Raw genomic sequence first — 26,564 nt, 5'->3', positions numbered from 1 at the left:
TTACAGCACTGCTTCATCCCTTCCCTTCAGCTCCCCCAGTCCATTGAGAACTTACTGCTAGGTTTTTGCTCTAGGCAGGTGTAACACCTTTCTCCCGTTTGACTGATGCTCCACTGAGCCCACACACAACAAGAGACATAAAGGTGGGTATTTTATTAGGCATGTGCTGGAGTAACTTGCTGAGTTGCTCTGAATTCATTCCCGTTCTGTTCTTATCATCACGGCATCTGAGCTGCTTCCATGACACATTAGATAGTGTGACTAATATCTGTTGCATACTGTTTGTTCTGTCACCTTTTCCCAGAGGGAGAAGCGTGTGAAATATTAAGTTTTTGCTGGCCTAATTTTATCTTGTGCCTTGTTTTAACTTGTTTGGGCTTGTGTCTCGCTGAAATGATTTCTGCACAGGAGACAGGCAAAAGGGAGATGCTGAGTGCTTCCAGGAGAGGTAGTGAGGTTTTTAATAACTCTGTAACTTCTCTGGGGTGAACCCCATGCTGGCTCACAGGAGGGTCTGACTCTCTTAGAGATGAGCTTCGTCCATAACTTAGGTCAGAGGAGCAAATTTCTCCCTTTGGAGAACCATGGTTGAAAAAGAATAATAATACTGTGAGGATCACTTCTCAGGGCAAACTACCACAGCAAATACTGTCCTTAGGAGAGAGCTGCATTTTTCCCAGAGGAGTTCAGTATGGCCTTTGAAGCTGTGGCCAAGATCTCCCCGTGTTCTGCTGATCATGGACTTTATAAATTTGACATTTGCTCTTGTTCAAATGGTAAGTAAGTGTTTTTGCCCCGTTTTGGCTCTTCACAGATCACCCTGAGGAATCTTACTAATCAAGAAGTGGCCACATTTACCTATGGGGATTGGCTGTCCAAGCTGAAAAATGCCAAGGGAAGCCTGGTGTGTGAGATGCCAGCTGTCATAAACGATGAGCAGATGATGGAGGACACCACGTACACTCTTCAGGTTAAAACCAGTGACATTGGAGGTTGGTCCTTGCTAGATATTTTATGAGTTTTCTAATATGAAGTTTGTTTTTTATCAATGGGAAAACCCCCCATCTGTTTCATTTGAAATTACGTTTGGAAAAACACAGTTTAGATGGTGTACAACCATTTTGGCTGGCTTTCACCATGGCAGTGCCTGAGAGACTCATTCTCATCTGAGCTCTGGGAATAACATATTTAGACACAAGGCCCAGGTCTGACTGCCCTTTGATTCCTCTGAAGACATCCTTACAGAAACTATTACCAGACCAAGCTGCAGAGGTCAGCAGCCACATTTTTCTTTTTTGTGGTCAGGTCCATCCATGTAGGGTGGTCAGAGCTGGTGTGCTTCAGGTTTTCAGTCAGCACTGCCTGGCCTAAAGCAGACAGCAATAATTCACCCACCTTTTCAAAGTGTTTGAGACCATTTATCTCAAGCTGTGGAAAATAAAAATTCCTAAATGCACACCAGATAGAAGAGGTGGAACAGAGTATACAGAAAGAGCTTTGAGAGCCAATAAATGGGGTTTCAGTGTCATTTCCTGGGATCACTGCCCCTTTTCATGGGAAATCTTGTCAGGCTGCTGGATGAAATCTGCTGCCACATACAAGGTGAATCGTGCTAAGATGTGGCAAGCCAGGCATTGAAGACACCTTGTTTCAAAGGTTGGTACTCAAGTGAGATTCTGTCACACCAGTGCACATAACCAACTCTTGACCTCTAAATAGCTTTTCTTTATTTCTTTTGTTGCTTTTCTTTTTTGTTGTTGTTGTTGTTATTTGGGGTTTTGTGGGGGTTTTTCTTCTTTTTTTTTTTTTTAATTTTTTTCCCTCTGGTTTTATCAGTGGTAATTTATGCAGCTTCTAAGGTTTGATCTAAGAATATCAAAATTTCCCTGGCAGAGCACCTTCATGCCACCTCACCACTTCTTATCTATCCTCTCTGCCAGCTGCTTGTCTGACAAACGTAGTGAAATACAAAAAAACAAAAGAGAGAGAGAGAGAGAGAGGGAAAGGAAGATTTGTTCATGTATCTAGCCATCCATCTAATATAATGGTAGATCTTTCTGTGACCTTTTTTGTGAAAACCAGCCCTAACTCACTAAGGCGATGGAAATAGAAATGGAAGGAGAATAGAAAATGACAGCAGCAGCAGACAGATCTGCCCTTCCCATTGAATGAAGGATGACGGGTATTAATGAAGAAACATTTTATTTCATTATGAGCAGCGACAACCAGTAGGAAAGAGCAGATTACAGAGAGGGTTCAGAGAGTCTGTTTGTGATTAGATCACACAGCTCACTGACATAATGCTGAACTTTATCCAGCTTATCTAAAGCAGGTGCAAGTCATGAACCATCTTCCCTCTTTGATCATTATGTATTCCACAATTACTCCTGGCTGGACCAATTCAGGAAGAAAGACATTTTATCCTTGGTGATGTTTAAACATGTTATGTCATCTCCTGCCACACTGACATTGTCGAGGAGCAATACTGCACAAGGACTGGAATAAAATGTGTTTGTTTCTAGGTGTAAAGTTTTTCTTTGCAATGGCTTTCAACTTTCCAGCACGTAAGAGTCACCAAAAAGAAAAAAAAAAAATTAAAAAATAAATAAACAGGCAGGAAAAATAATCTCACCTATTTGCCACCTTCTGGAAAATTATATTTCTGGTTTGAGTTCCTCCTAGTCTAGATTGTCTCTGGTCAATTCATCTGGGAGAGAAGTTTTCATCAGTAGTCCAGATAACTCCTGAGGGTCTCCGTCTCTAGAGTTTTTCTTCATCAGATTCAGAGAGTGACTTCATGATTAAGTTAGGTTAAACAGCTAAAGTTAGGGAAAATGAACCCCACAAAGAAGATTTTGCAGCAAACTAGAAAGCATAAGATATTTCCTCCCCAGCACACACACATGTTTAACAGCATTGTTTTATATTTTCCTCAAAGAAATCTTAAAGTTACAGTTTGTCTTTTGCAAAGTTGCTCTACTCCAGTGAAAATATAACCTACAGAGTCTGCAACAGGGAATGACTCTGCTCCTGCAAAGCTCAAATCACGTCTTCTCCACCACCAGCAGTACCTCAGATGGCTCTCAGACTACACATAGATAAGAAGAGGTTGTTAGGGCATAAACCTCCCAAGAAAAATGGGTAATCTTTGGTTATAACCAAGGTCTTGATCTCAGATGTAAAGCACAATCTGATTTTCCTCAAGGCAAGACCCATGGGCGTAGATGCAATAGAGCCAGACCACCTGATGGCTCTTTCTGAGGCACAAAAATGTCCTTTGGCTGGTTAATTTTTACTTCCTCTATGCAGGCATCATATACATGTTAATGCAGTAAAGATGGAGAGTGAATAAATGCTGCTTTCTCATTTATCAAGCATTAATGAAGCAGAAGATTCTTATCTCTGCTGTTCTAAGATTAATTAGGATGTTGTCAACTCAGTTCCAACCTACAAATTACATAATTTAGGACAGTTGGTGTCAGTTCCCAGTGTCTTATATAGGTCTTTTTTATGTCAAAAGAAGGACATTATTTGGCCTCAGAAGGCTGTGGCTCAAGCCCAGAGCTTGTTTAAAAATGAAGCATCTGCTCAGTAAGAATCATATAATCATAGAGATTTCTGTTGAAAGGGTCCTCTGGAGGTTATTTCACCCATTTTCCTGCTCAAAGCACTGTTCCCAGCACCAGCTCAAGCTAGCTAAGAGTGCCCAGCCAAACTCTGGACAACTCCAGGAACCACCTCCCCAGGCATCTGCACCCAGACCTGCACCATATTCCCCAAAATTTGGGGGTCTTTTCCTCATTCCCAGCCTGAACCTCCCCAGCAGCTTGTGGCTGTGGCTTTTTGGGGTATGATGTGACACAGTGCACAGCCCTGTCCCCATTGCCACTGTCCCTGCACGTGGGGCCCTTGTGCAGCTGCCCCAGCTCCTCCCAGGGCTTCTCCTCACAGTGGTGTGTCCCAGCTCTTGTCCATCTCAGCAATCATCCTCTGAGCTCTTCTCAGTGTCTTGAGACAGCCCACGAACTCAAACTGGTGTTCTGCCATGAATGCTGGAGACTTTCTGCTAGCTTGGATCCAACCAGGGTAGGAATGGTGCTGCTGTAAGCTCTGGGTCATCTTCAACTTCCCAGCACATGAAAGGTTTATTCCAGCCCAGACAGAGGATTTTACATTTCTCCTTGCTGAATTCCATGGGATTTCTGCTTGCCCAGTCCTCAGGTTTCTCAAGGTCCATCTGTGTTGGAATTCTGGCATTCGGCACGTCAGTCACTCACACAAATCTGCTCTTGGCTGGAAATCTGCTGAGGAAACACTGCCATTGTTTAGGGTGTTGATGATGAAGTTCAGCTCAGTTCTGCAGATCTCAGTATCAGTCCTTGAGCTATTTCACCCATCACCAGTCACGGCTGGTGCAACCACAGTACCTTCATCTCTTCATTTCTCAAGATTTTTACAGTTCCTAAATGTGCCTGACAGTTTCCTGGAACTGGCAACAACAACAACAACAAAAATATCAGAGACCCAAATAAGTGAAATGTACATTGATTTAACGTCTCTGGTTTTTACTTTCCCATCTCCTGCTAATTGCTTCTGAGGGAAATGTCACAGCATGAGACCTTCATAAGCTTCTTCCTGCAGGGACAGTTTTGCTAAGAAGCAGTAGGTTCTGTGCTTTTGGAGACCTGGCACTAATTAGGAGCCTGCTCCTTGCAAGGAAATGGACTTCAGTTTGCTTTGTTCCTCACCTCAGCAAGCTTTGGGGTCATAAAAGGTACTGCCAGATGAACTGCCTGGATCCCTGATGCTTTCTCTTCCTACTTAAACCCTTCCCAGGGAACTGTTGAAAATTACCCCCAATTTAACATGGGCAGCTTCTCACATGGACACCACATGTTGCTTTGCCTTTCCCCTATATGACTCTTTTTCTCCTCCAGCAATTTTATTTTCCAGCCCTCCCGTAAGAACAGTCATGATTTCATCCTAACTTCTGTTATTCAAGTAATAATCCTGTGGAAGTGGAACCTTTCTCCAGAAGTTTACAGTCCCCCTAAATTTGTCTCTGCGCTGTGTTTGAATGGAGCTCTGGGAAATACTGTCTGTGTGGCTCAAAGTGGATTTATGACACTCTTGTGCAAGAAATGGCCTGGCAGGAGGTTAGACTTTCAAAGCTGGGCTATCCAAACGAGGGCAGCAGATGCCAAGTTTCTTTGTAAGGCAGATTTGAGCTAGATGGTCTCGTTTTCCTTTTCCAAAATTTAAGGGCCTTGGTTCTGACAAAGCAGTGACTGTCTGCCCATGTGTGATTTTATTTATTTCCATGAACCTGCTTTCACATCATGGTGTCAAAATTAAAATGCAATAGTTTTGGTCAGACTGTACATAGTGCCAGGTGAAAATGTAACACTTGCAGCTAAAATGCAAGGTCACTGCAGGTGCTGGTTTGGCCTTGAACTCCCCAAAAGCATGGTTGCTCTCTTTTTGAAAAATATGGGCAGTAGAAGACAAATGACACCCAGGTAATAAAGATCATCTTAGAAATTTTTAAATTCCCTAACATATACACAATAAGAAGGTGGTAAAGCAAACTGCATGAGAAACTGGGACTTTTCCCATTACTTGCTTCATGGACAATATTTTGAGAATCAGCAGTATAGAAGGAAGATCTGTTGGGTGTTGAGGGAAGTGAGCCATGAGGCCCTGCAGTGGTTTTGTTGGTGACCTGAACATAGCTCTGAAATCCCTGTGCCATCAAACACAGGGAGAGCAGGAGGAGACAGACCCCAGCTGAAGGATCCTGAGTGCCATAACTGCTTGGAGAAGGTTGTGGAACTGCAGGAGGGAATGACTGAGTGTCAAAAAGGTTCTGTGCTTCAGTGGGACAACACTTTGTGGCTAGAAAATTCATAAAGTATGTTCTTTAACACTCCTTAGTAGAATTGCTGGATTCTGCTGGGTAAGTCACTTTGCTTTCCAAGAGATTTTGGATTAATGAGAGTTACTGCTATGACAACCCCTGCAGAGCGTTGTGATGGACAGTCCTCCATCAGGAACAGAAATTTCTGCTTCCTATGAGCACAACCATCACCACAGTCACCACACCTCAAGAGCCAGGGCAAAGCATCCATCTGTGTTTGTGGGATGGACAGGAGGAGCTGGCTGTCCTCCCTGCAGGATCCTGCACGAATCCATTGGAATGTCCTGGTGGTGCCCAGAGAAATATCAGCACCTCTGCAGCCTCTCCTAGCCTGCTTTTGCTGCCTCCCCATGCAGCTGGGAGTCAGCCCAACGTGGCAGGGTAACCCAGGGCATTTTTCTCTGCTCTCCCCTTCCAGGAGCAGGCACTGATGCCAACGTGTCCTTGATCCTGTTTGGGGAGTATGGGGACAGCGGCACCCTGCCTCTGAAGGAGTCCAACAAGTCCAACAAGTTTGAGAGGAACCAGATGGATGAATTCAGCTTCTCTGAAATGCTGAGCCTGGGAGACCTCTGCAAAGTGCGGATCTGGCATGACAACAAAGGTCAGGGCAGGGACAGGGGTGGTGGGAGAGTTTGGGATGTTTCCACTTGAGGAAAGACATAGATACAAGGCAGGCTGAGGGCAGTGTCCCCAGCTCTGCTTCAGGCTGGGAAAATTACCTGGGTTCTGCCAGAGCCTGTGTCCCATCTTCCCTGCCTAGACACATCCCCCTCATGCAGGTGACCTCTCCCTGGCTTGCAGCATCTGCTGCAGCAGGTCCCCAGTTTCATTCTGAGCTTGCAGCCACTTCTGCAGCACCAGGGATGCCTCCCCCAGAGCAAAGCCCCCCAGCCTGCTGTCCCAGCACACCGACTCCATCCATGAAACACCTCTCAAACAGGCCAGCATCCACTCCTAGAGAAATTTAATGTTCTCAGCCTGACACTGACACGCAGCCTGGCACAACACAACCAGCCTCAAAGACAGAAATAAAGATCTGTGTCTGGCTTTATTAAGATCACTGCATCAGGTGGTGAGCATGCAGCATGGTGCTGAAGGAGGTTCTGACATTTCCCTGCTGCTGGACACCCTGACTGGTGTCACAAGCAGCAGAGCAGAGCTCAGTACGACTGCCACCATCATCTGTGTTGTCATTCAGGCACCAAGGGGTGTTTTGTTACAAGTGCATCACTGCTGTGGTGACATCCCATCCCATCTTCACGTAAAAGAGATGATACTGCATTAGAAGGTGTCTGGGTTTGGAAAGACAGGTATCTGTCAGGGAAAGCTGGAGCTCTCCTTGGAATGGAGAATGGAAAACACCCTCCTTCCAAATTATTATAATTTTGAAATTAGGGGCTTTCAGGCTAAAATATGGGAATAGGAATAACAGTTCTTTACTAGGAATATTAAAAATACAATGCAGTAGTACAAAAAGAAAAAGAAAAAAAAAACAAAAACAAAAAACAGCAGGCAAACAAACAAGGGCCCTAGAGAACCCTGATGGAGTCAGGAATATGACCTGACACCCTGTTGGGCAGGGTGTTGGAAGCAGGACAAATAAATCCTCCCGGAGTGACAGATGTGGTTCTGTTGGAGTAGAGATGATCCTGTAGACAGGTTCAGTGGTGGTGAGATGAGTCCAGTCTTCCTCTGGGAATCCAGTGGAAAAGAGGAATGTCTGGGGTCCCTGTGTCCCCATTTTTATCTGGGTAGGAATGGTTGGCTCCTCCCCACTGGGTGGAGCATCTCCCAATGGATGATGGAATGTGTCAGTCCCTGGTGAGCCTCAATGGCCCATGAACAGAAGATATCCCCGAGGGTGGGCAGTGGTGACAGAGATCACAAACACTGCCCCACCTGGTTTAACAGCTGGGCTGGTATCAGAAGGCATCCACCCTCCTCCCCCTGGAGTTACAAGAGATAAAGAAAAACATCTCCCCAAGTGCTTTCTACAGATGAAACAGAATACACTTTTTTTGTTTGGTTGGTTTTTTGTTTTTTGTTTTTTGTTTTTTGTTTTTTTGTTACATATCCCAAGACACAAGCGCTAGCTCACTAGTGGCCAGCCCTTGCTGCAGCCCAAAGGTGAAGCTCCCACAGGCTCACCTGAGTCACTATGAATAAAGCTGTTTGGCAGGAATATTTGTCACATTCTGGGGAGGAATGGCAGCAGGGCTACCCAGCCATTGCCTGGTTGTACTGAGGCAGCTGGTTTATGGCTGGGGTGGTTTTCATGCCAGCGTTGATGTGACCTGGCCACCACCCTCTCAACTATTCCAAGTTGTGGCAGAAGGGGAAAACTGCATGTCATGCTCTATTAATAAAAGATGCTATCTCTGGATTAGGCATTCCCATTGGAAAGTCTTTGAGAGAGAGAAAAACACCACATCTAATGGTAGCCTCTGTCAGCTGTGAAATATGGGAGATACATCCTCCTAACATGATTGTTTATTTCCAGACACTGCAAGCTCTGAGCTCATATTTATCACTCCCATAACACAGCACAATTTAGTTGATTAAACTCTATAATATCATGTTATATAGCTGGTGCTGAATGCAATAAGGGAGCTGCTTTCACCTGATTACTTTGCCCAAACACTATTTCCTTAGATCTGCAGTTTAGATGTAGATACGGAAAGGGCTGTTGAATCAGAGCTTTAGCTCAGTTAACAGGCTTTTTGGCAGTTCCAAGAGTGGTTCAGACATCCTTCTGACAGCACCAAGAAATCAGCATGGACTTGCAGATTTACTTTCAAACCTATTACCAGCTAAAACTTGTGCTAAAAGAACTTTTTCCTCAAGAGGCATCATTGCTCCCTGGCGACTGGCCGTGCTAACAGGGTGAAATTCACCCAGCAGAGCAAGGCTGGTCCTCAGGGCTCAGGCACACAGACAGGCTGGGATGCAGGAAGGTAAGAACTGGATCAGACTGAGGTCTGTAGAGCCCAGCAGCTCTTTCCAGCAGCAGCATCACTGGATGCCTGAGGAACAGGACAGGCTGAGCGAGCGTTTGTAATCCTTTCACAATCCTCTGCATTTTGCATGATGAATCGCTCAGGGCATTTCCTGAGCTGGATATCATTCTTGTCCATTAAATAATTTCCAGTGAATTTTGCCATTCAAGTTCTTGCCCAGGCCCTCCAGGAGACATTTGCACCCACACACCCTGTGGCAGTGAGTCCCACGAGCCTGTTGCCTGCTGTGAGATGAAAAAATCCTATTAATCCAGGAGGGTTTTGCTGCCTTTTCCTTCTTGCACAAGTGATCAGGGTTCACCTTCCCAGTGCCACTGATGATGCTGCTGACACAAGTTGGTAATTACTGGCTGTGTGCAGCTGGTTAGTGGCAAAGGGAGGTAACAGTTTAGCCTTAGGCTAAGCAGCAAATAGGCTCAATTAGTTCAAATTTGCTCTGGGCTAAGAACAGGTGCCCAGATAGCCACCACAAGTCAGCTAAAATACTAAGCTGGTGTCTGGAACCTGAAATATGTATATAAATACACATGCAACCTCCTATTCTCTTTCCTTATTTCCTCATAACACTGGTTTCCACTTATTCTTACCAGACCTGGCTGACAGCAAGGTTAATTTAAGCCTTGGATAAACACCATGCCCAGGTTTTGTTCAGCAAAAATGTACTCGTTTTTCCCAACAGAATGAAGGAAAACTGTTGTTTAAATCATAACATATGTTGTCTACATTGTTCTTGCATTAGTCATGTGAAAGGCATCTGCTATCTAAAACTTCACACAATTCAGCATGACAGCTTGTTGGGTGGATAGAGTATTTATTACTGCTGAGATCCCAGGATATAGCTATCCTTTGAATATATGCCTGCTCCCTATAAATAATTTATATAAATTGGCTGTGGCACTGGCTAGAAATTCCTGGCTCTATTTCTTTTAAATGAGTAGTAAGGTCAGGGATCAAGTGGGTTTTTTGTCAGATGCATGAGGGACTTCGGGTATTAAATAAAAACGTGTTTGTATTTACCACTGCTCTGAGGCTTCAGATGTTGACCATTCTCTCTTTACCTCTTTCGTGGCTTTTTTTGACTAAATTATTCTCTAGCAATAGCCTGTGGAAGGCTTGGCCTCACGTTGGCCCACCCCATTGCTGCTGGAGTCCTGAATACCTGGAGCATGCTTGCTGTTCTTTCCCTTATCTTCTAAATTATCAGTCTCAATCACAGAATCACAGAATCACAGAATGATTTGGGATGGAAGAGGCCTTAAAGATAATTTCATCCCACCCCCTGCCATGGGCAGGGACACCTTCCACTGTCCCAGGCTGCTCCCAGCCCTGTCCAGCCTGGCCTTGGGCACTGCCAGGGATGCAGGGGCAGCCACAGCTCCTCTGGGAGGGCCTGCCCAGCCTCAAAGGGGAGGATTTCTTCCTGAAATCTAATCTAAATCTTCCTCTTTTTTAGCTTAAAACCATTTTTCCTTATCCTTTCACTATCTGCTGTGTAAAGAGTTGCTCTCCATCTTTTTTATAAGATCCCCTGAGGCACTGAAAGCCCTCAGTGAGGTCTCTGGAGCCTTCTCCTCTCCAGGTGAACACCTCCAGCTCTCCCAGGCTGGCTCCAGAGCAGAGGGGCTCCAGCCCTGGGAACATCTCTGTGGCCTCCTCTGCCCTGGCTGCAGCAGCTCCACGTCCTTCTGATATTTGGGGCAAATGACAGCACCACATTAGGTGCCCCTTCAAGGTTACTTAGGAGAAACACCAACTATCAAAAGGCTTCTTCTTCCTTGTCATATCAAGACTCCAACTGCCCTCCTGTATTTCAGGATAAAATACATTTAAATGCCTTTCCCATTGTGCTCTCTGTGCCATGCACCACAGCCCACCCTCCTCCCTCGGTGGAAGCCTTGCTGCAGTGGCTTTGCTCCCACTTTTGTTTATCCTTCCACTGAAATTTGACTGCAGTGGGGTGTTCAGAGTTGAAGAGGCAGTAATTGACACGGCAAAACTATCAGAAGGTCTTTAAATTGCAAACACCATGTTTTCATCCTCTGGAAAAGCACGCCAGTTTTATGGTCCCACTTTAAATGCTTTTAAATGCCATTTTCCCCACAAAATCTGCTGAGTGACATCTCTGTCTGAGACATAAAGGAGGAATGAAGCCCCCATCTAATTTCTCTAACTTCAGTAAAAATGATTAGGGAGGAAGTAGTTGCTCATTTGAAAACAGGCTCTTTAAAGACTTCACAAGTGCAATTTCAAGGAACTTGTTCCTCAATTTTTAAATGTTCAGAGCTCACCAGTGAGATTCTGGTAACAGCAAAGTGACGTGAATGAAACTCAGTTTTAATTTTGCTCCATGTCTTTTTATCTTGCCCCTGTTTACTTTGAGATGCTGATGTTCAACCTAATATATTTAGACTCCCTGAGCAAATTTAATCACCTCCAGACTCCCCATCTCCTGATCTCAGATAGGCACTATGTATTTTCTCATATCTCAGTTCGTTTACTTCTACATTTATGCAAGATCAGTATCTGTAGGCCTGTGGAAATGTTGGCTTTCTAAATATAGGCCTCAATTTTTTTGTTGCAGTTGTTTTTGGGGGGCTTGGGGGGGTTTTTTTGGTTTTTGTTTGGTTGGTTTGTTTGGGTGGTTTTTTGGGTTTTTTTGGGTCTGCTATAAGGACAAAATCACCATTCTCGAAGAATGACTAGAAGTTTCTCAGTAACAGAAAAAGCCTCTTTTTCTATTTTTTTTTTTAATTGTTGTTGCCTTTTTCTCCATGAGACAAGGAGGTATGGGAAATCTGGACTTAGCTCCCTCATCTGCCTGAGCAGATTTGAACCCAGGTGATAAGCAGGCTGTCTAAACTAATTAATTTCAGATTCTTGATTATCTCAGTTGCCACTAACCAAGGGGAGCCAGGAAGAGTCTAATTATGGATAAACCAGGCTTTTCTGTGTTGTAAGAGCAAAGGCAAAAGTAAATACCAAGGTTATGGAGCCAAACTTCTTCTTTGCCTTAACAAGGCCTTTCTTTCAATTCACCAACTCTTCTGGCATTGTCTAGCAGGGTTTTAAATAGCCTAACTGCCCCAGTGACTCCTTTTGGGTGTCTCTTCCAAAGGAGAAAGTATTTTATTCCCTTTTTGATTTGAACTCAAGTCAAAACAATTTATATACCCTCGGTTTTCCTTTCCTTTCTCTGAAGGAACTACCTTTTCCAGGAGCAGTATCTTGACTCAGTTGTTAAATTGCCCAGGCCTTGAACTCACGGCACACAGCTATTCCAGAGGTCTGTTTCTGCAATTCATGGGCATGATTCCAAGCCTTTGGGGCACTCGCAGACCATAAATTATTTTTTAAAAAACCTAAAGAACTGTCTTTTTTAGCCCTTTGTGAGGATTTACTCAGCTATCAGGCCCAAGAAGGGCTTTTCTAAGCCCTCCCTCTCAGCTCTTGACTGTTGCCTCATAAACTCTGCTGATCCCCGGGGCAGATTTGTTGAAGAGTTTCTGCTTTAAATAAAAAGTGAGAGGAAGAGAAATAGACGTGTAAAACTGCCCAAGGAGAGGAAAGTCCATCACACTCCCTGTTTTGCTGGTGGCTCAGTACAGGGGAAGACAATGCCAGCTCCTGCACATCTTTCTGGATGCATCAAAGTCTACGACTGAGACTGGGCTCAAGGGAGGGTGCAACCTGCAGACTTGCAGCATGCCAGCAACTCTGCCATGGCTGATTAGTCCTGCAAATTGTCCAAATCTGGCCTCAGCACCTTGGGAGATCCCAGCACTGACCCACAGAGCCCCCTCTCATAAGCCTTGCACCTTCCTCTCTCTTCAACACCAGGTTTTTTCTGCCCAACGGTGTTATCACTAAGATAAGGATTTCACCCCTGTAAGGAGGACCAGGCCCTGGCACAGAGAAACTGTGGCTGCCTCACCCGTGGAAGTGTCCAAGGCCAGGCTGGACAGGGCTTGGAGCAGCCTGGGACAGTGGAAGGTGTCCCTGCCCATGGCAGGGATGGAATGGGATGAGCTTTCATCTCCCATCCACCCCAAACCATTCCATGGTTCTGTGAAATTCATGCTATGGGTGTTATAGCTTAACCAAGAGACACTGCCAAGGTATCACAGTCCATAATTGACACAAAGGAGAAAAAAAGATGTAAGAAATTAAAGCAGCAGATCCTCAGAGAACGTGAAAACTTTGGTGTTGACCTTGTGCATTCATTCCTTTTGAATCCTGTGAGTTTCAGGACCTTTCAGAAGGAGCCCAAAAGGGCAGAAGGAGCCCAAAAGGGCAGAAGTAGCCTTAGAATTATCATTTCTGTAAAAGCTGCTTCTTTTCTACAGGCCTCCTTTGCTCCTCTGGGGGACAAATTATCCTGCATCCTTGTTAAAAGCTTTTGCTTCAAGTATTCCTCAATAAAATACAAAATTTCCTTCAATCACAAGAATATAATCTGAGAAATTGTTCCATCTCCAGTCTGAGCTGTTAAGTGCTTTTGCACAGGAGTAGTTTATCTGTAAGATGTGAGGGCTGGAGGAGGAGTGGGGTGTGTCTGAGGGTAATTTATGGGTGGTTTCGACCTGAGTCAAATCCTGGATTGAACAAGTTGCAGAGACAACGGAGGAGAGGAGGGGGCAGGGCACCTATTTCCTAAAACTATCCCAAGTGTTAATCTTCTGCTTTTTCAAAGATTGTGAGAGGGTTTTTTTCCTTTTCCTGTGTGCCCTGATGAGAAATGTTGTGGTGTGAAGTAGCATGATCCTAAAGGAGAGATATACAAAATGGATCTATTTTTATTCTGCCACTGGCTTGCGGAATGACCTTGCGTAAATCGCATCCCTGTACCTCATTTTCAATTATGTAAATCAGGGATAAAAATTGTTCACCTCCTTGGAGCGTTTTGAGATCCACTGATGCACAGCTAGATGCCATGATTTTAACACCTCACAATTAATGCTCCATTCCTAGAGATTTGATGCCTCTGCCAAAACTCCCACCACTTCCTGGGTGATGCCTGACGAGGTGGGGTTTAGGGATGGATGCTCACCTAACCAGGCAGGGTACAAAAAAAAAATGTCAGAGGATGCAAGGCTGATAGGCTGTCTGTGCTACGGTTGTTACTTCATGGCTCAGAAAAACGTGCATTTTTTTTAAATAAATAAATTTTTAAATGCAGTAAAGGGGCCGAGCAGCTCTGGTTGGTGGTTGTGAACAGCCTGACAGCAGCAATCCTTCACTGGCCCTTGAGCAGTCAATGTCCCTAGCAGGTGGGATTTTTTTACTCCTGTGGAAACATAAGCACCAGTAATGACTACTATTATCCTTGATCAGACATCAGCTGCTTGCAAAACCAAAGCAGAAGAGATATGCTACAGGAAGATGAGGGATAGAGAGGATAGCCAGTGAATATGGCTGCAAAAAGCAGAGGCTTCCATGGACGTGTGTGTCCAAGCAAGGGTGTGGTTCTGCCAGCAGATTTGATGCCACCAGCTCTTTCTTTGCAAGGAATAGTCAATGTTCACTACAGCAAGGTCAAGGACAAGGTGTCTGATGAGCAGTGAACCCACCACACTTGTTTCACCCCATTTTTTTTCTTCCGTCCTCCCATTTTTCTGCAGGTGTCAGGATGGCTTAATATTTTAGGGGTGAGTGCAGGCAAGTCGTGGCTGTTCCTGAGAGAGACAAAGGAAGCTTCTGGTGCTGCAGGCTGGGGTTTTAGTTAAATGAAGCAGTAATGTCATTATCTGTGTTTCATCTACCGCTTCTACAGTCAGGCTCAATTGTGCTAATCACTGCAGAAACGGGTGACAAGGAGCTCACAATCCAACCTGTCTGATGTCAGGAAAGCACAGACTTCCAGCATCACCTGGGGAAAAGGGAAGAAGGTTCTGTGAGGGCCCTTCAGGTCTACACAAGGGTCCTTGCCCAGTATCACCCACTGGTCAGCTTGGATCCTTTTAGGAGAGAGGATAAATGGGATAAATAACTGTTCTTTTGGATAAGGACATTTGCAGAATACATTTCCCTACATCACACTAAATTATACAGAGTCAAGCAAGCAAAGTGATTCTTTTTTTCCCCAAAGCTCTTCTCTTCCTCTAATTACATTTGAAATGTTTTGCATGCTATTGAAAATGTCACTTCCAGCTGCAGACCATTAAGGAGCCTATGTGGTATTGCCATGGGTTTTATTAAGGCAGGTTTGTTGCTGGGGATTTCAATGGCTGCAAAATGAGGCCTGGGGTGAAATACCTTTTGTTACAAATGTTGAACACTTGCTTTGGTGGTAGGGGACCTTTCACAAAGACACAGTGCTTGCCAAATTATTTTAAAGACCAAGAGTTGAATAACTGGGCAGGAACTACTCAGATATCTCCTATTCCTTCCCTTCTGCCCCAAAGCATTAATGGAGGCAAAGTAGTTCTGGTTTGTACTGTGGTCACAGCAGAAATTTGTGCAGCTGATGTTTTCCTGAGCCCTTGTTCTGCTGGCACTGTTGCTTGAGGTGCCAAGAGGATACAAGCAGGTCAGTCCTGGTTTTTCTCCATCACCCAAAGCTGAGTAATGGTGCAGCTTTGGCTCTCAGAGTGGATCAGAGGCAGGGACAGTGTCCAGAGGAAAGGCTGATGAGCCATTGCTGCAGAGATCCTTCAGTTTCTCCTTGCAGGCAGGCTGTGTGAGCAGTGGTCAGGATCTGGGAAAGTCCTTTCACCCTTCTATATTCACATCACCTTTCTGGCTCCTCTTCCTCTTTCACTTATGCTGCTCTATAAACCACCGCAGGCTGAGGATTTGGTGATTCTGGAGCAGGACTTTCCTTTCCTATCACTGCTTATGTGCTGTAAAGTCTCTGAGCCCATTGGAAAAATCACAGAGGAACACAAGGGGTAAACGAGATAATAGCCTGAAACCAGGATTTCATGACCTGGAAAGCAGCTCTGCAAATACGAGTTGTTCTTCTTCTGCTGACGTGATGCCTAGCACACAGAGCCAGCCCAACAGAGGGAAAATCTCACATTTAAACCCTGTGCATCACTGGCCTTTCCCTTTTCTTTTCCATACCAATACAAAAAGGAATTTTATCTATACTTTCCTACTGTGAAACAAAAGAAAAACAATACCTTTTCTGGTAGAGCAGGATGCATTTTTCAGACATGAACCAAGACTTCCATTTCCATATTAGCTTTTAAATGGTGTTTAATGCTGTGGCAATTAAACCCTTGATGTGACACCATTTCTGGCATCATGGGACATGGATAAGGTGGGCAGATATGCTGCTATGGACATATCCAGTACAGCTATTTCTCCTAGAAATGAAAAGCATTTAGGGATCCTTGCACAGATCTTATAATCTAAGTCACTAACAATCAGGAATGAAAATAAGAAAAAGGCAATTTCCAGTGAGAGAGAACAGATGTGTTTTTTCTTTAAAGCAGACAGGAGGATGTCTAGGGGCAAAGGATGGGGTTTAGGATGCTTTATGTTCTAAGACTGTCCATCCAGCTCCTTGATTTATGTACCCCTGTGCTGTAAGGGACATACTTGTTGGCATTTGCTTTTCAGTGTTGATCCCTGACAGAGCTCAGCACTTGCTCTTTAAATAGCCCAGAGCTGATAAAAGCATCTTTGTGGGGAGGAGCTGGCATTGTCCTCAACTCCAACATCTGCAGGAAAGTCAGGTCTGTCCCATCTCTGCCTCTGATGAAAGAGCAGGATTTTTGTTGTAGCTTTTTGGTGAGTGTGGCTGCTGGCACCAGGCTGGAGAAGAGGGAGGAGGATCTCACCCAGTCTCTATTCTGGTACTGCTGCTTAGCCCTGATCCTGACCCCATCATCCTGTTCACTGCTGGCAGCCGGGCTGAGATCAACAATTTATTCCATCCCGGTCTGCAGGCATTGACATCTCTCACTGCAGAAGGAAGGCATGTTTTCTTTCTTTCATGCTGTACTGTCACTGAAGTTTTGATGGAAGCAGAGCAGCCTCCTGAATATCCTGCAGAGATGTTCATTGAACTTAAATGGAAAAGATCCTACCAAAAGATTAACAGCTGACACTGCCAACATGTGTAGAATAAATTTCCAAAACAGCCCCAAAGAGCAAGTTGCTCCAGTTAAATCACAGTGGGAGCCCTGGAAAACTTCACAGAACTATAGAATCACAGAATGGTTCAGGTTAAAAGAAACCTTAAAGACAATTGTGTTCCAACCCCTGCCATGGGCAGAGACATGTTCCACTATCCCAGGGTGCTCCCAGCCCTGTCCAGCCTGGCCTTGGACACTGCCAGGGATCCAGGGACAGCCACAGCTGCTCTGGGCAACCTGTAAAATTAAAGCAGATGGAACCAAACCCTTCTCACCAGTGTCCAGTGACAGGACAAGAATGAATACGCTCAAACTGAAACACAGGAAATTCCATTTAAAATAAGGAAAGAAAGCTTTTTCTCTCCACGTGGGTAATCAAACTCTGGCACAGGTCACCCAGAGAGATTGTGGAATCTCCATCCTTGGAGACATTAAAAACCAGGCCAAACACAGCCCTGAGGAAACTGCTGTTTGCTCTAAGCAAGATGTTCTGCAGATGACCCTTCCAGGCACAATAACTTTGCAGCTCTGTGCCCCTGAAATTTAAGGGTGAATGGTGGTGTTGGTTGGGGTCTGTGCTGGGTAGTGCACAGTTGAATTTCCTAACTTGGAGAAAGTTCAGGAAGCCAAAGTACAAACAGCAATGAATGTGAGGCTGTTACAGAGCTGCCAGCACATGGTTTGGAGGCTCACAGTCCACAGGAGAAGGGCAACTTGTTGACATAACTCAAAAATGTGCCATCATTTTCTATTCAAGGATAATGAGGATTAATTTTTGCAGATGAAGAAAATAGGCACACGGCAGTGAATTCCTGGAAGAGCTGTTTTAATCTCTCCAGAATGTACCTAATAAGTGAGCAGAGATGTCTCATCATGAACATAACATTTTTTTGTCTGACTAATAGCAGGACTTGAAAGCAAAACTGTCAGAACCTCCCGTCCCCACCGAGGTCAACAAGTGCTCCTGCGATTTTAACAAAGAAATCAGGAAAACATCTTCAGATGCTGTTTTCTTCATTTTCTAGCTGCTTTTGCAATGGGGAACAAAATGAACAAGCAAAGTAGCAAGCTAAAAAGGTGCTTTGGCTCCTCAGAAAGCCCCAAGGGAAATGCAGAGTGGTTTGGTCATCTGTGCTGGAACATCCATCACTTCCCTCTGTCCTGTTTTCACACCCCATCCCAGCACTCATGAATTTCCCTCACTGCTTGGCAAGGATGGGTAGTTTCCTTGCATGTGCTGGCTGGCAGGGCCAAAAGAGGAAGTTGTACTTTACATTCTGACTTGAAATCCAAAGAGGACATCTTAGAGCCCCTGCCTTAGTGCTTGTAAGAAAGATGGGGACCAAGGTTTTAGCCAGGGCCTGCTGCAACAGGGTAATGGGGGTGGTTTAAAACTAGAAGAGTGTCAATTTAGTTTAGATATATAAAGGAAGAATTTTTTTTTTAGAATGAGGGTGGTGAGGCTCTGGCACAGATTGCCCAGAGCAGCTGTGGCTGCCCCATCCCTGGAAGTGTCCAAGGCCAAGTTGGACAGGGCTTGGACCAACCTGGGATAGTGCCTAGGTAGGAGAGTTGATCTTTAAAGGTTCCAACCTGAACCATTGATTCTATGATTTATAGCAACAACGTGGAGCTACCAAGTGTCTTGGTTTGGACAGACAGGTATCTGTCAGGGAAAAACTGGAGTTTCCCTTGGAATGGAGAATGTAAAAAACCCCCTTCCCTCCATATTATTACAATTTTGCAATTAGGAGCTTTCAGGCAAAAATATAGGAATAGGAATAACAATTGTTTACAAGGAATATTAAAAAAAATACAAATGTAGTAGTACAAAAGACAAACAACAAAGCGAATAAACAAAAACCCTGACAGAGTCAGAGATATGACCTGATACCCTGTTGGTCAGGGTTGGAAGCAGTCTAGATAAGTCCTCCTGGAGTGACAAATATTGTTCTGCAGAGTAGAGATGATTTTGCAGAGAAAAGAAAAGGGTCCAGTGCTGGCGAGATGGGTCCAGTTCCTCCAAGGATTCAGTAGAAAACCAGCTGAATTAGTGTTTGGGATTGCAGGTTTTATGGTGGTGGAAAGGCTTTGTCTCCTCCCGCTGGGTGGAGCATCTCCCAATGGGATGAGGTGATGTTATCAGTCCTGTGAGAGGCCTTCAATGGCCCATTCACAGGAGATATCCCTGGGAGGTGGATGGGTGCTGGGGGACGATGGATGGAGCAAGAGAGAAGAACAATATCTCCCAATGGGTTTCAACAGATGAAAATAGAATACGCATTTTTTGGTTACGTTTTTCAACACAAGACACCAAGGAAAGGCACCTCACCTCCTGTGTGCAAACATACAAACCCCTTTTTTTTTTTACTAGGGATTGCCCCTGGCTGGCACTTGGAATATATTGATGTGATGGACTCTGCCATGGACAAGACGTTTCGCTTCCAGTGTGATCGCTGGCTGGCCAAAGGTGAGGACGACGGGCAGCTCATCAGGGAACTGGCCTGTGCCAACAACGACATCCTGGAACTGAAGGAGAGGACTGGTGAGTTGGGAGTGCTCTTGTGCCATCTCCTGAGGCCCCTCATATTGGGGCTCCCAATACCTCTGAGGGTCCAGCCCTTTCAGAAAAATGGCTTAAAGAATTTAGCAAGACGGCATGGTCGAGTATGTCTTGAAAAAGCAGAAAGGTTTTAATGAAAGAAAGAAAATAATGCAAAAATAAATAACAAAGCTGCACACAGTATAAAGAATGAGTCTACATACTTGTTACAACACCTTGAGAACGCTACTGAACACCTTTGTTCTTTCACTTATCTACTTAATGATTGAGGAGGGCTTAATTGGCAAACTGCCAATTAATAGTAGCAGGGACAGGTTTTGAAGAGCATCGAGAAAGTCCAGTAGGTGCATCTGTCTTGTCTCTGAGCCAATTGTCTTGAAAAAGGCAAGGAAAGTTCTAGCTGAAGTTCCTACTATGTCTAGAGGCAAACTGAAACTTCTTTCCTTATACAGAGCTGCCCACGTGGATGTGGGAGGTGCTTTCCTACAACCTCAGAGGTCACAGGACCACATCTCCTGCAAGCTGGAGGTTCTCATGCAGACTTCAGGGCTTATTTCATGCACACTTCAATAGTGCAGTTCTGCTATGAGAAAGAAACAAAACAGCATCTGTGAGGAGGAAAAATATCTCATTCTGGGTTGAAACCTCAGAGGGGCCCATCTGCAGTGGTTCAGCCCATCAGTAAGCCGTGAGAACACATGGATGTGATCTCATTAGAAGTAATGTGCTTGAGTCTTTGAGGTGGAAAATAAGTTCAGTCCTTAAAGCTTGGTAACATTGCTCCAGCTTCCTCCTTAGCTGGTTCTGGGCTGTGAGCTTAAGTGTCCCAGGTGAACATGACAGCTGAGCTTAACAGCCCATGGCCCTGGATCTGCTCTGGGTAATCCCATTGGGCCCAAGGTAATTACACTGGTGTCTGATGTGGTGGGGGATTCAGCCAACAAGAGTTACTTAACCACACTGATGATGTGCAGAGTCCATCTGAAGAACTACTGCACCAGTGCTCTTCTTCAGGAGAAGCCTGGAGAGACAATAATCACATCACTTCGCTGTGATTGTGTCTTGGTTTGAAAGACAGATATCTGTTAGGAAGGGGCAGGACTTCCCTAGAGATGGAGAATTCAAATCTTCTCTCTCTAAATTATTTTGATTAAAAAAAAATTAAAGGAGCTTTCAGGCAGAGGTATGGGGGTAGGAATAACAGTTCTTTACTAGTATATATGACAAAACGACAAACAAACAACAACTACAGTATTAATAATAAACAGAACTAAGAACCTTGAGGGCTTTCTTTTACAAAAGCCCAGAGCAGTTTGATCTGGGTGCTCTTGCAGGGCTCTGAGAGGCCGAGCTGGAAGGAAGGAAAAGTCCCGGGCTGGTGGATGAAATGAGGAGCTCTGCGCTGGCAGCTGGAGCAGCAGGGATGTCCCGGCAGGGCTGGGCAGTGCAGGGCTACAGAGCAGCAGTGGAACTTTAAAGCTCTGAAGAAGCAGCGGCAGTGGGGGGGAGAGGCTGAAGAAAGCGAGTTCAGGATTCCCGGGTACACAGCAGATGACGATAGATTTCTTAGGACAAGGCAGAGGCAGAGGGCAGCCTGACTGTCCTCCTCGGCGCTGAGAGCAAGAGTGCCTCCCCCTCCCCCAGATCTGTCTTTTTGCCTTTCCCAAAGCTCATCCTCTCTCCCCTCTGAGGGACACTCCCAGGGACTCAGAAACAATAGGTGTGGCCTCGTGCTGCCATATCCCTCAAGTACCCCTTTTTGTTCTGACTAAGTAGTCATTAAGGCTTCTTGGAAACTTATGGGAAAAAATTCTGTGAGAAGAAAAAAACCCCAAATCTAACCCCCAACAGATTGTGCTCTGCCTTGAAAAAAAATCAGCCCTGTGAGGGCCATTTTGGGTACTTACAGACCACCACAGCATCTGAGCACATGCTGCTGGGCACATGGACACCCTCACTCTGCTAGGAACAGTGGCACAAAGAAAAAAAGAATTACAAAAAAAAGAAAATATGGAGGACTGGGGCTGTCTTTCAGATGAAGTGCTTAGCACGGCATGGAGCTGGACACAGCTTGTTCAAGATGGACCTCAATTATCCTTGTGGGTTCCTCCAACACAGAATATTCTATGATTCTAAGAATAACTCCATCTATTCTTGCTACCCAATTGAACAGGACTCATATTTTTCGTGTATTCTCTCCCAAAGCACTTAGAAGTCAGAAGTCCCACAGATTTCAGTGTGTTTCCACCCTTATTTTGCAAATGCTTGCTGTCTTGTAGGCTGTGATAAATATTAGGAAAGGGGTTTTTAAGCAAAGTGACAGCCAAATGAAGAGATCTTGCAGGCCATCTGCTCCTCCTTTTCTGTTTAACGTGTTTGTTAATTATGCTTTAAAGCCTACGAGATTGTCACAGTAACCAGCGACAGAGAGGATGCAGATACAAAGGAAAACATCTGGATCATCCTGGAAGGGAAGATGGGCCGCTCAAAGGAGTTCCTCATGGAGAACTCTTCCAAGAAAAGGAGATTTGAAAGGTAGAAAACAGGATGGTGGGCCACAGGAGCCCCCCACCCGTTGTGTGTCCTCCACAAATGCCATCTCTTCTTGCCATAGGGAGCTGTGCCTGTGCCACACTGCTTCTCATCCCCCTTCCAAAAAGCTGGATTTTGGCTTCCCACTTGGATTGCAGGGAAGATATCAATGAGTTTCTGGTGGGCAGTCACAGAGCAGGTTTTAGAAGGACATGAAAAAGGCATTTAGTGAAGGGAAATGCAGATGTTGCATGTGTGTGTGTGTCCTTTTTATCAGTGCATACAAAGAGGCTCCTGGCAAGCCCCCAGAGAGGCTGGGAGGTTTTTGAGCTGGGAGGAGGAGAATGAAGCTGGAGGTGGTTTTAGCTGCTTTTACAGCATCTCGCTGGCAGTGGGAATCAGACAGAAAGCAATAATAGTTGGAGGCTAGATGTTGTCAGAGCTGCTCAGATTTGACTTTGCAGACGGATCTGGGGGCTAAGGCTGCGAGATCACTGTCGGTGAGGAAAGGCAGGAATCAGCCTCCTGCTGGAGGCACACCCAGGGAACCTGGGCAGATCCCTTCTCCCACGTGGGACCAAAGTGCTCCAGGTGTGAGCAGGGCTTTCTGCTTGTTTAAGGGCACAGCACACCCTTAGGAGATGGGGACCTTGCAAAGTCATGGGTGCTGCTGATGCTCTGTTGCTTTGCATGGAGGAAAGGTTTTGGGGTTTTTTTTTCTGGTAAAGGAAGGTGAAATTTTGGCTTATGTGGAATGTAATATGACTGTCTGAGACTTCACATGAAAGATCAGGAGGAGCTTCTGGAGCTGATGGTGCCTATGGAGGAGTTAGACACCACTTTATTAGACACAGTCTGTCCTTGGAGGGACCAAGGGCCAGTCAAGGAAATAAACCCAACAGATATTCAGAGAACACAACAGGGATCCAGTCAGCACCTTGACAGAAACTTATCATGCCTGCCCATGGCAGGTTTGGAATTAGATGATCTTTAGGATCCTTTCCAACCCAAATCATTCTGAGATTCTGTGATTTAATTGTTTCTCTGAACTATTTCCAATCCAAGCTTCAGGAAGGGTGGCTCAACCAGTAAATTTATAACAGCTATGGTGGGTAGATGTGTAACAGATACAGTATCTGTCAAGAATGAATGAATAAGTGCTGGAGGGGAAATTAGTCATTCTTTAGCTTTATCTATAATGAGGCAAATTGATTTTGTATGTGGAACAGCTCAAGTTTATCCTAGAAAGTCCTAGTGGCAACAATTTCAAGTGTCACCCCTAATCAGGGAAAATACTAAATTTAAATATGGAAATTATACTTTGTGTTGGATGATTGTAGGTTAAATCAAATGACTGTAAATGAAGGCTTATCTTCTATCTTCCATAGCCATATGCAAATTACTTAATGTCCATATGAGGCAAGTCCCTGGCAGCCTCCAGGATGCTGAAACTGCTCCCTGTTTCCTGTAGGGGAGCAACAGACACATTCCAGTTTTCTTCAAAGAACGTGGGTGATATTGCAGCCATCTGTGTTGGTCACTGCCCAAAAGATGGGAAGAAGTCATCTGCAAAAGCTGATGTCTTCTGGCACGTCCAGGAGATTATCGTGACAGAGATGGAGCTTTGCAACAAGTAAGTGCCTTCTCATCTGCAAGGAGCTGCCCTGGGAGGGTGTGGGGGAGCTGAGCAGCCCTGCACACCCTTCAGATCCTCCTGAAGCAACTCAGGCTGAAGAATTAACAGAAAGTCTTATTTCCTGTTATGTAGTTTGGTGTGTCAGGTCCAGAATGTCCTTGTCTGACTTACCTGCACAATTTCTGAGTTGTTAGAGAGGATATTTGCATGTGCAGGCAGCTTTACGAACAAGCTGGCTGGGGTGAATCTCACAGCCAGGAGGAATTGGTCTCCTACCTTATGAAAAACAGGCTGAAATTCAAGGAGTTTGTAGGATACTCTGCACGGACTGGCCTTGTGAAAGAGTTGCTAGAAATGAGAGTGAGACAAAACCTGAGCCTCTGATTCAGACCAGCTGGGATAAGAGATCCTCCCGGTCTGCTCCAAAAGGCCACACGTGACAGGGAAGGTTGCAATCATGCAGCTCAAGCATACCTGAAGAGCCCTGAGCATGGCCAGGTCTCACACACACTTTGATCTGAGTCCCATCTTTGGAAGGGGAGCAGATTCCACAGGGAACAGGAGATCACCTATTTCCAGAAAAAACTGCACTTTAGTAAAACAATCCACAAGGTTCATTGTGGATTTCTTCTCTTCTCCATGATATTTCCATTGCTGCTAAAGAATTTAACTACAAGGAGTTTGTTCCAGCTGAGACAATTGAGTGTTTAAGAAGAAATCCTTGAAGTGGTGGGGTGTTTTTTTTTTAGAAGCTAAGAGTCTCTCCTAGCAAATTAATCAGCCAGCTGAAGAGCCTTAGTAATATTTGCTGAATGAAAACTCAGTCAATTGCATACTAAAACATGTTCTTTTCTCCTGGTGGGGAAAAGCCTGGAACCCTGGCAGTCCAGCTGTGCAATCAGCTCCGTGCACTGAACTCACTGGGAGCATGCTGAAACTGCTGAGACAGCGTGCTGTGAAGGGGCCAAAGGCTTTCCTCATAAAATCACACTTTTTAAAGATTGCTTTAAATGAAAGAGGGCAGTCAGAAGGTAAAGCCTGCAGTCTGTCCTTGCACTGGAGCAAGGCTCCAGCTCTGCAGATGCAGCACTTTACAGTGGTGGTTGTTGCTCACATGAGCAACTGGAGAGTTTGCACCACAAGAACTAGTTCTCACTTAAGGTATTACCCACCCCAAATATCAAAAAACCTACCCAGACAAGCCAAAGACCAAATTAAAAGAGTTATGAGATTGTTGGCAGTAGTAGTTTTGAATTATACAGGGATTTTTCCTTCTGATGGTACTTCTTAGTGTGTAAAAAGATCGTATTTAAAGATTTTCCTTGCACATTCCAGAGCTACAAAGGTAATCTTTTTTCTTTTTGCCATTTGTGAAGATTGGCATGCACCATTTTACTTCCAGACCATGAGATATTACATAGCTGAGGAAATCCATCTGCAGCATTGGGCATCCTTTCCATCACACTCTCATGCAGTTTTTCTGTCCCTGAGCCTAAAATTTTGTTCCCCCTGGAACTTCTCATCTACAAAGCCTCTTTCCAGGGAATGAGTGCTCCTCTTTGGCTGCAGAAGATGCCAAGAGTGTAGGAAGAGCTTAAGAAACACCATACAGCTGGAGTCACAGCAGCCCTTCCTCCAGGTGTTTATTTTACACACACACTCACACTGCAATCCAGTCAACTCCATTCAGGAGGAATTGCTGCAGTTCAGTGAAGGTGGGGGAAGGGGGGGAAAGCTCATTTGGAACTGATCTGCATCATTGGAAATGAAATACATCAATAAAAACCCCTGGCTGAGTGCCAGCTACAAGGTAATTTATAGATGTGCTCGGTGTTCCCTGCACATCACCAGAGACAGCACTGCAGAGACAAGGGCTGCCAGCATCTGGTACCAATCACTTCTGTGCTCTGACTGGTTTTTTTCCCCTGCTAAGGGTGATCTAAAAAGGAAAGAGAAGATTTAAGTCTCCTCCACCTTTCCTGCTCCTTTTGTTATTACTTTTTCCTGCCTTAGCCCTGGGTCTGGCTGCATGTCCTGCCTTGGTGGGTCTGGAACTGGACGTGCCTGGCTAAGGGGGTGACAAGAGCCACACAGCTCCTTCCCATGTGCAGTGTCTCTGTAGCTGTGTGGGGAGAGGTTGGATTTTTCCAGTTGCAAAGTTCCATCGTGGCTCTCTTTCTAGAGAAATATTCAAGTTCTAGTACACAGAGGAGAAAAATGCTGAAGCAGCATTAATAGTTGGTAATTTAGAAGGATGAACACTCCCTAATTTGCTGGCTCCATGTTTGTACCAACAACGTGGCCACAGCCCCAGGGCAGGGCCTGTCCCCTGTGCTGGCACTGCTGGGGCACCTCCAGTGCTGGGGACAAGAGAGACCCTGAGGGGCTGGAGCGTGTCCAGGGCAGGAACGGAGCTGGGAAGGGGCTGGAGCCCCAGGAGAGGCTGAGGGAGCTGGGAAGGGGCTCAGCCTGGAGAAAAGGAGGCTCAGGGGGGACCCTGTGGCTCTGCACAGCTCCTGACAGGAGGGGACAGCCGGGGGGCTCTGGGAACAGGGACAGGAGGAGAGGGAACGGCCTCAGGCTGGGACAGGGGAAGTTTAGATTGGATATCAGGGAAAATTTCTTCACCCAAGGAGCTGCCCAACCCCTGGCAGAGGTGCTCAGGGCAGTGTTGGAGTCCCCATCCCTAGAGGGGTTTAAAAGCCTTGTGGATGTGGCACTTTGGGAACATGGATCAGGGGTGGCCTGGGCAGTGCTGGGGTAGGAGTTTGACTCAATAATCTTAGAAGGATTTCTCAACACAAACAATTCTACA

The 26,564-nt window shown here is 45.2% G+C and overlaps 1 protein-coding gene across 3 annotated transcripts in view; it reads left to right on the top strand.

The window, feature by feature from the left end:
- The window catches only part of LOXHD1 (lipoxygenase homology PLAT domains 1), a 172,254-nt gene that overhangs the window by 143,772 nt on the left and 1,918 nt on the right, over window positions 1–26,564 (top strand). For all 3 annotated transcript variants that reach the window (XM_063423238.1, XM_063423236.1, XM_063423237.1), the window contains 5 exons: window positions 815–992; window positions 6,336–6,521; window positions 19,393–19,563; window positions 21,978–22,116; window positions 23,585–23,746. In XM_063423238.1, the coding sequence (XP_063279308.1) occupies window positions 815–992; window positions 6,336–6,521; window positions 19,393–19,563; window positions 21,978–22,116; window positions 23,585–23,746 (836 nt within the window). The remainder of the gene's footprint in view (window positions 1–814; window positions 993–6,335; window positions 6,522–19,392; window positions 19,564–21,977; window positions 22,117–23,584; window positions 23,747–26,564) is intronic.

The sequence above is a fragment of the Prinia subflava genome, chromosome Z (assembly GCF_021018805.1).
Source record: "Prinia subflava isolate CZ2003 ecotype Zambia chromosome Z, Cam_Psub_1.2, whole genome shotgun sequence".
Taxonomy (NCBI): domain Eukaryota; kingdom Metazoa; phylum Chordata; class Aves; order Passeriformes; family Cisticolidae; genus Prinia; species Prinia subflava.
Note: the sequence above shows the minus strand (reverse complement) of the source record. Positions and strands in the feature narration are given on the sequence as shown.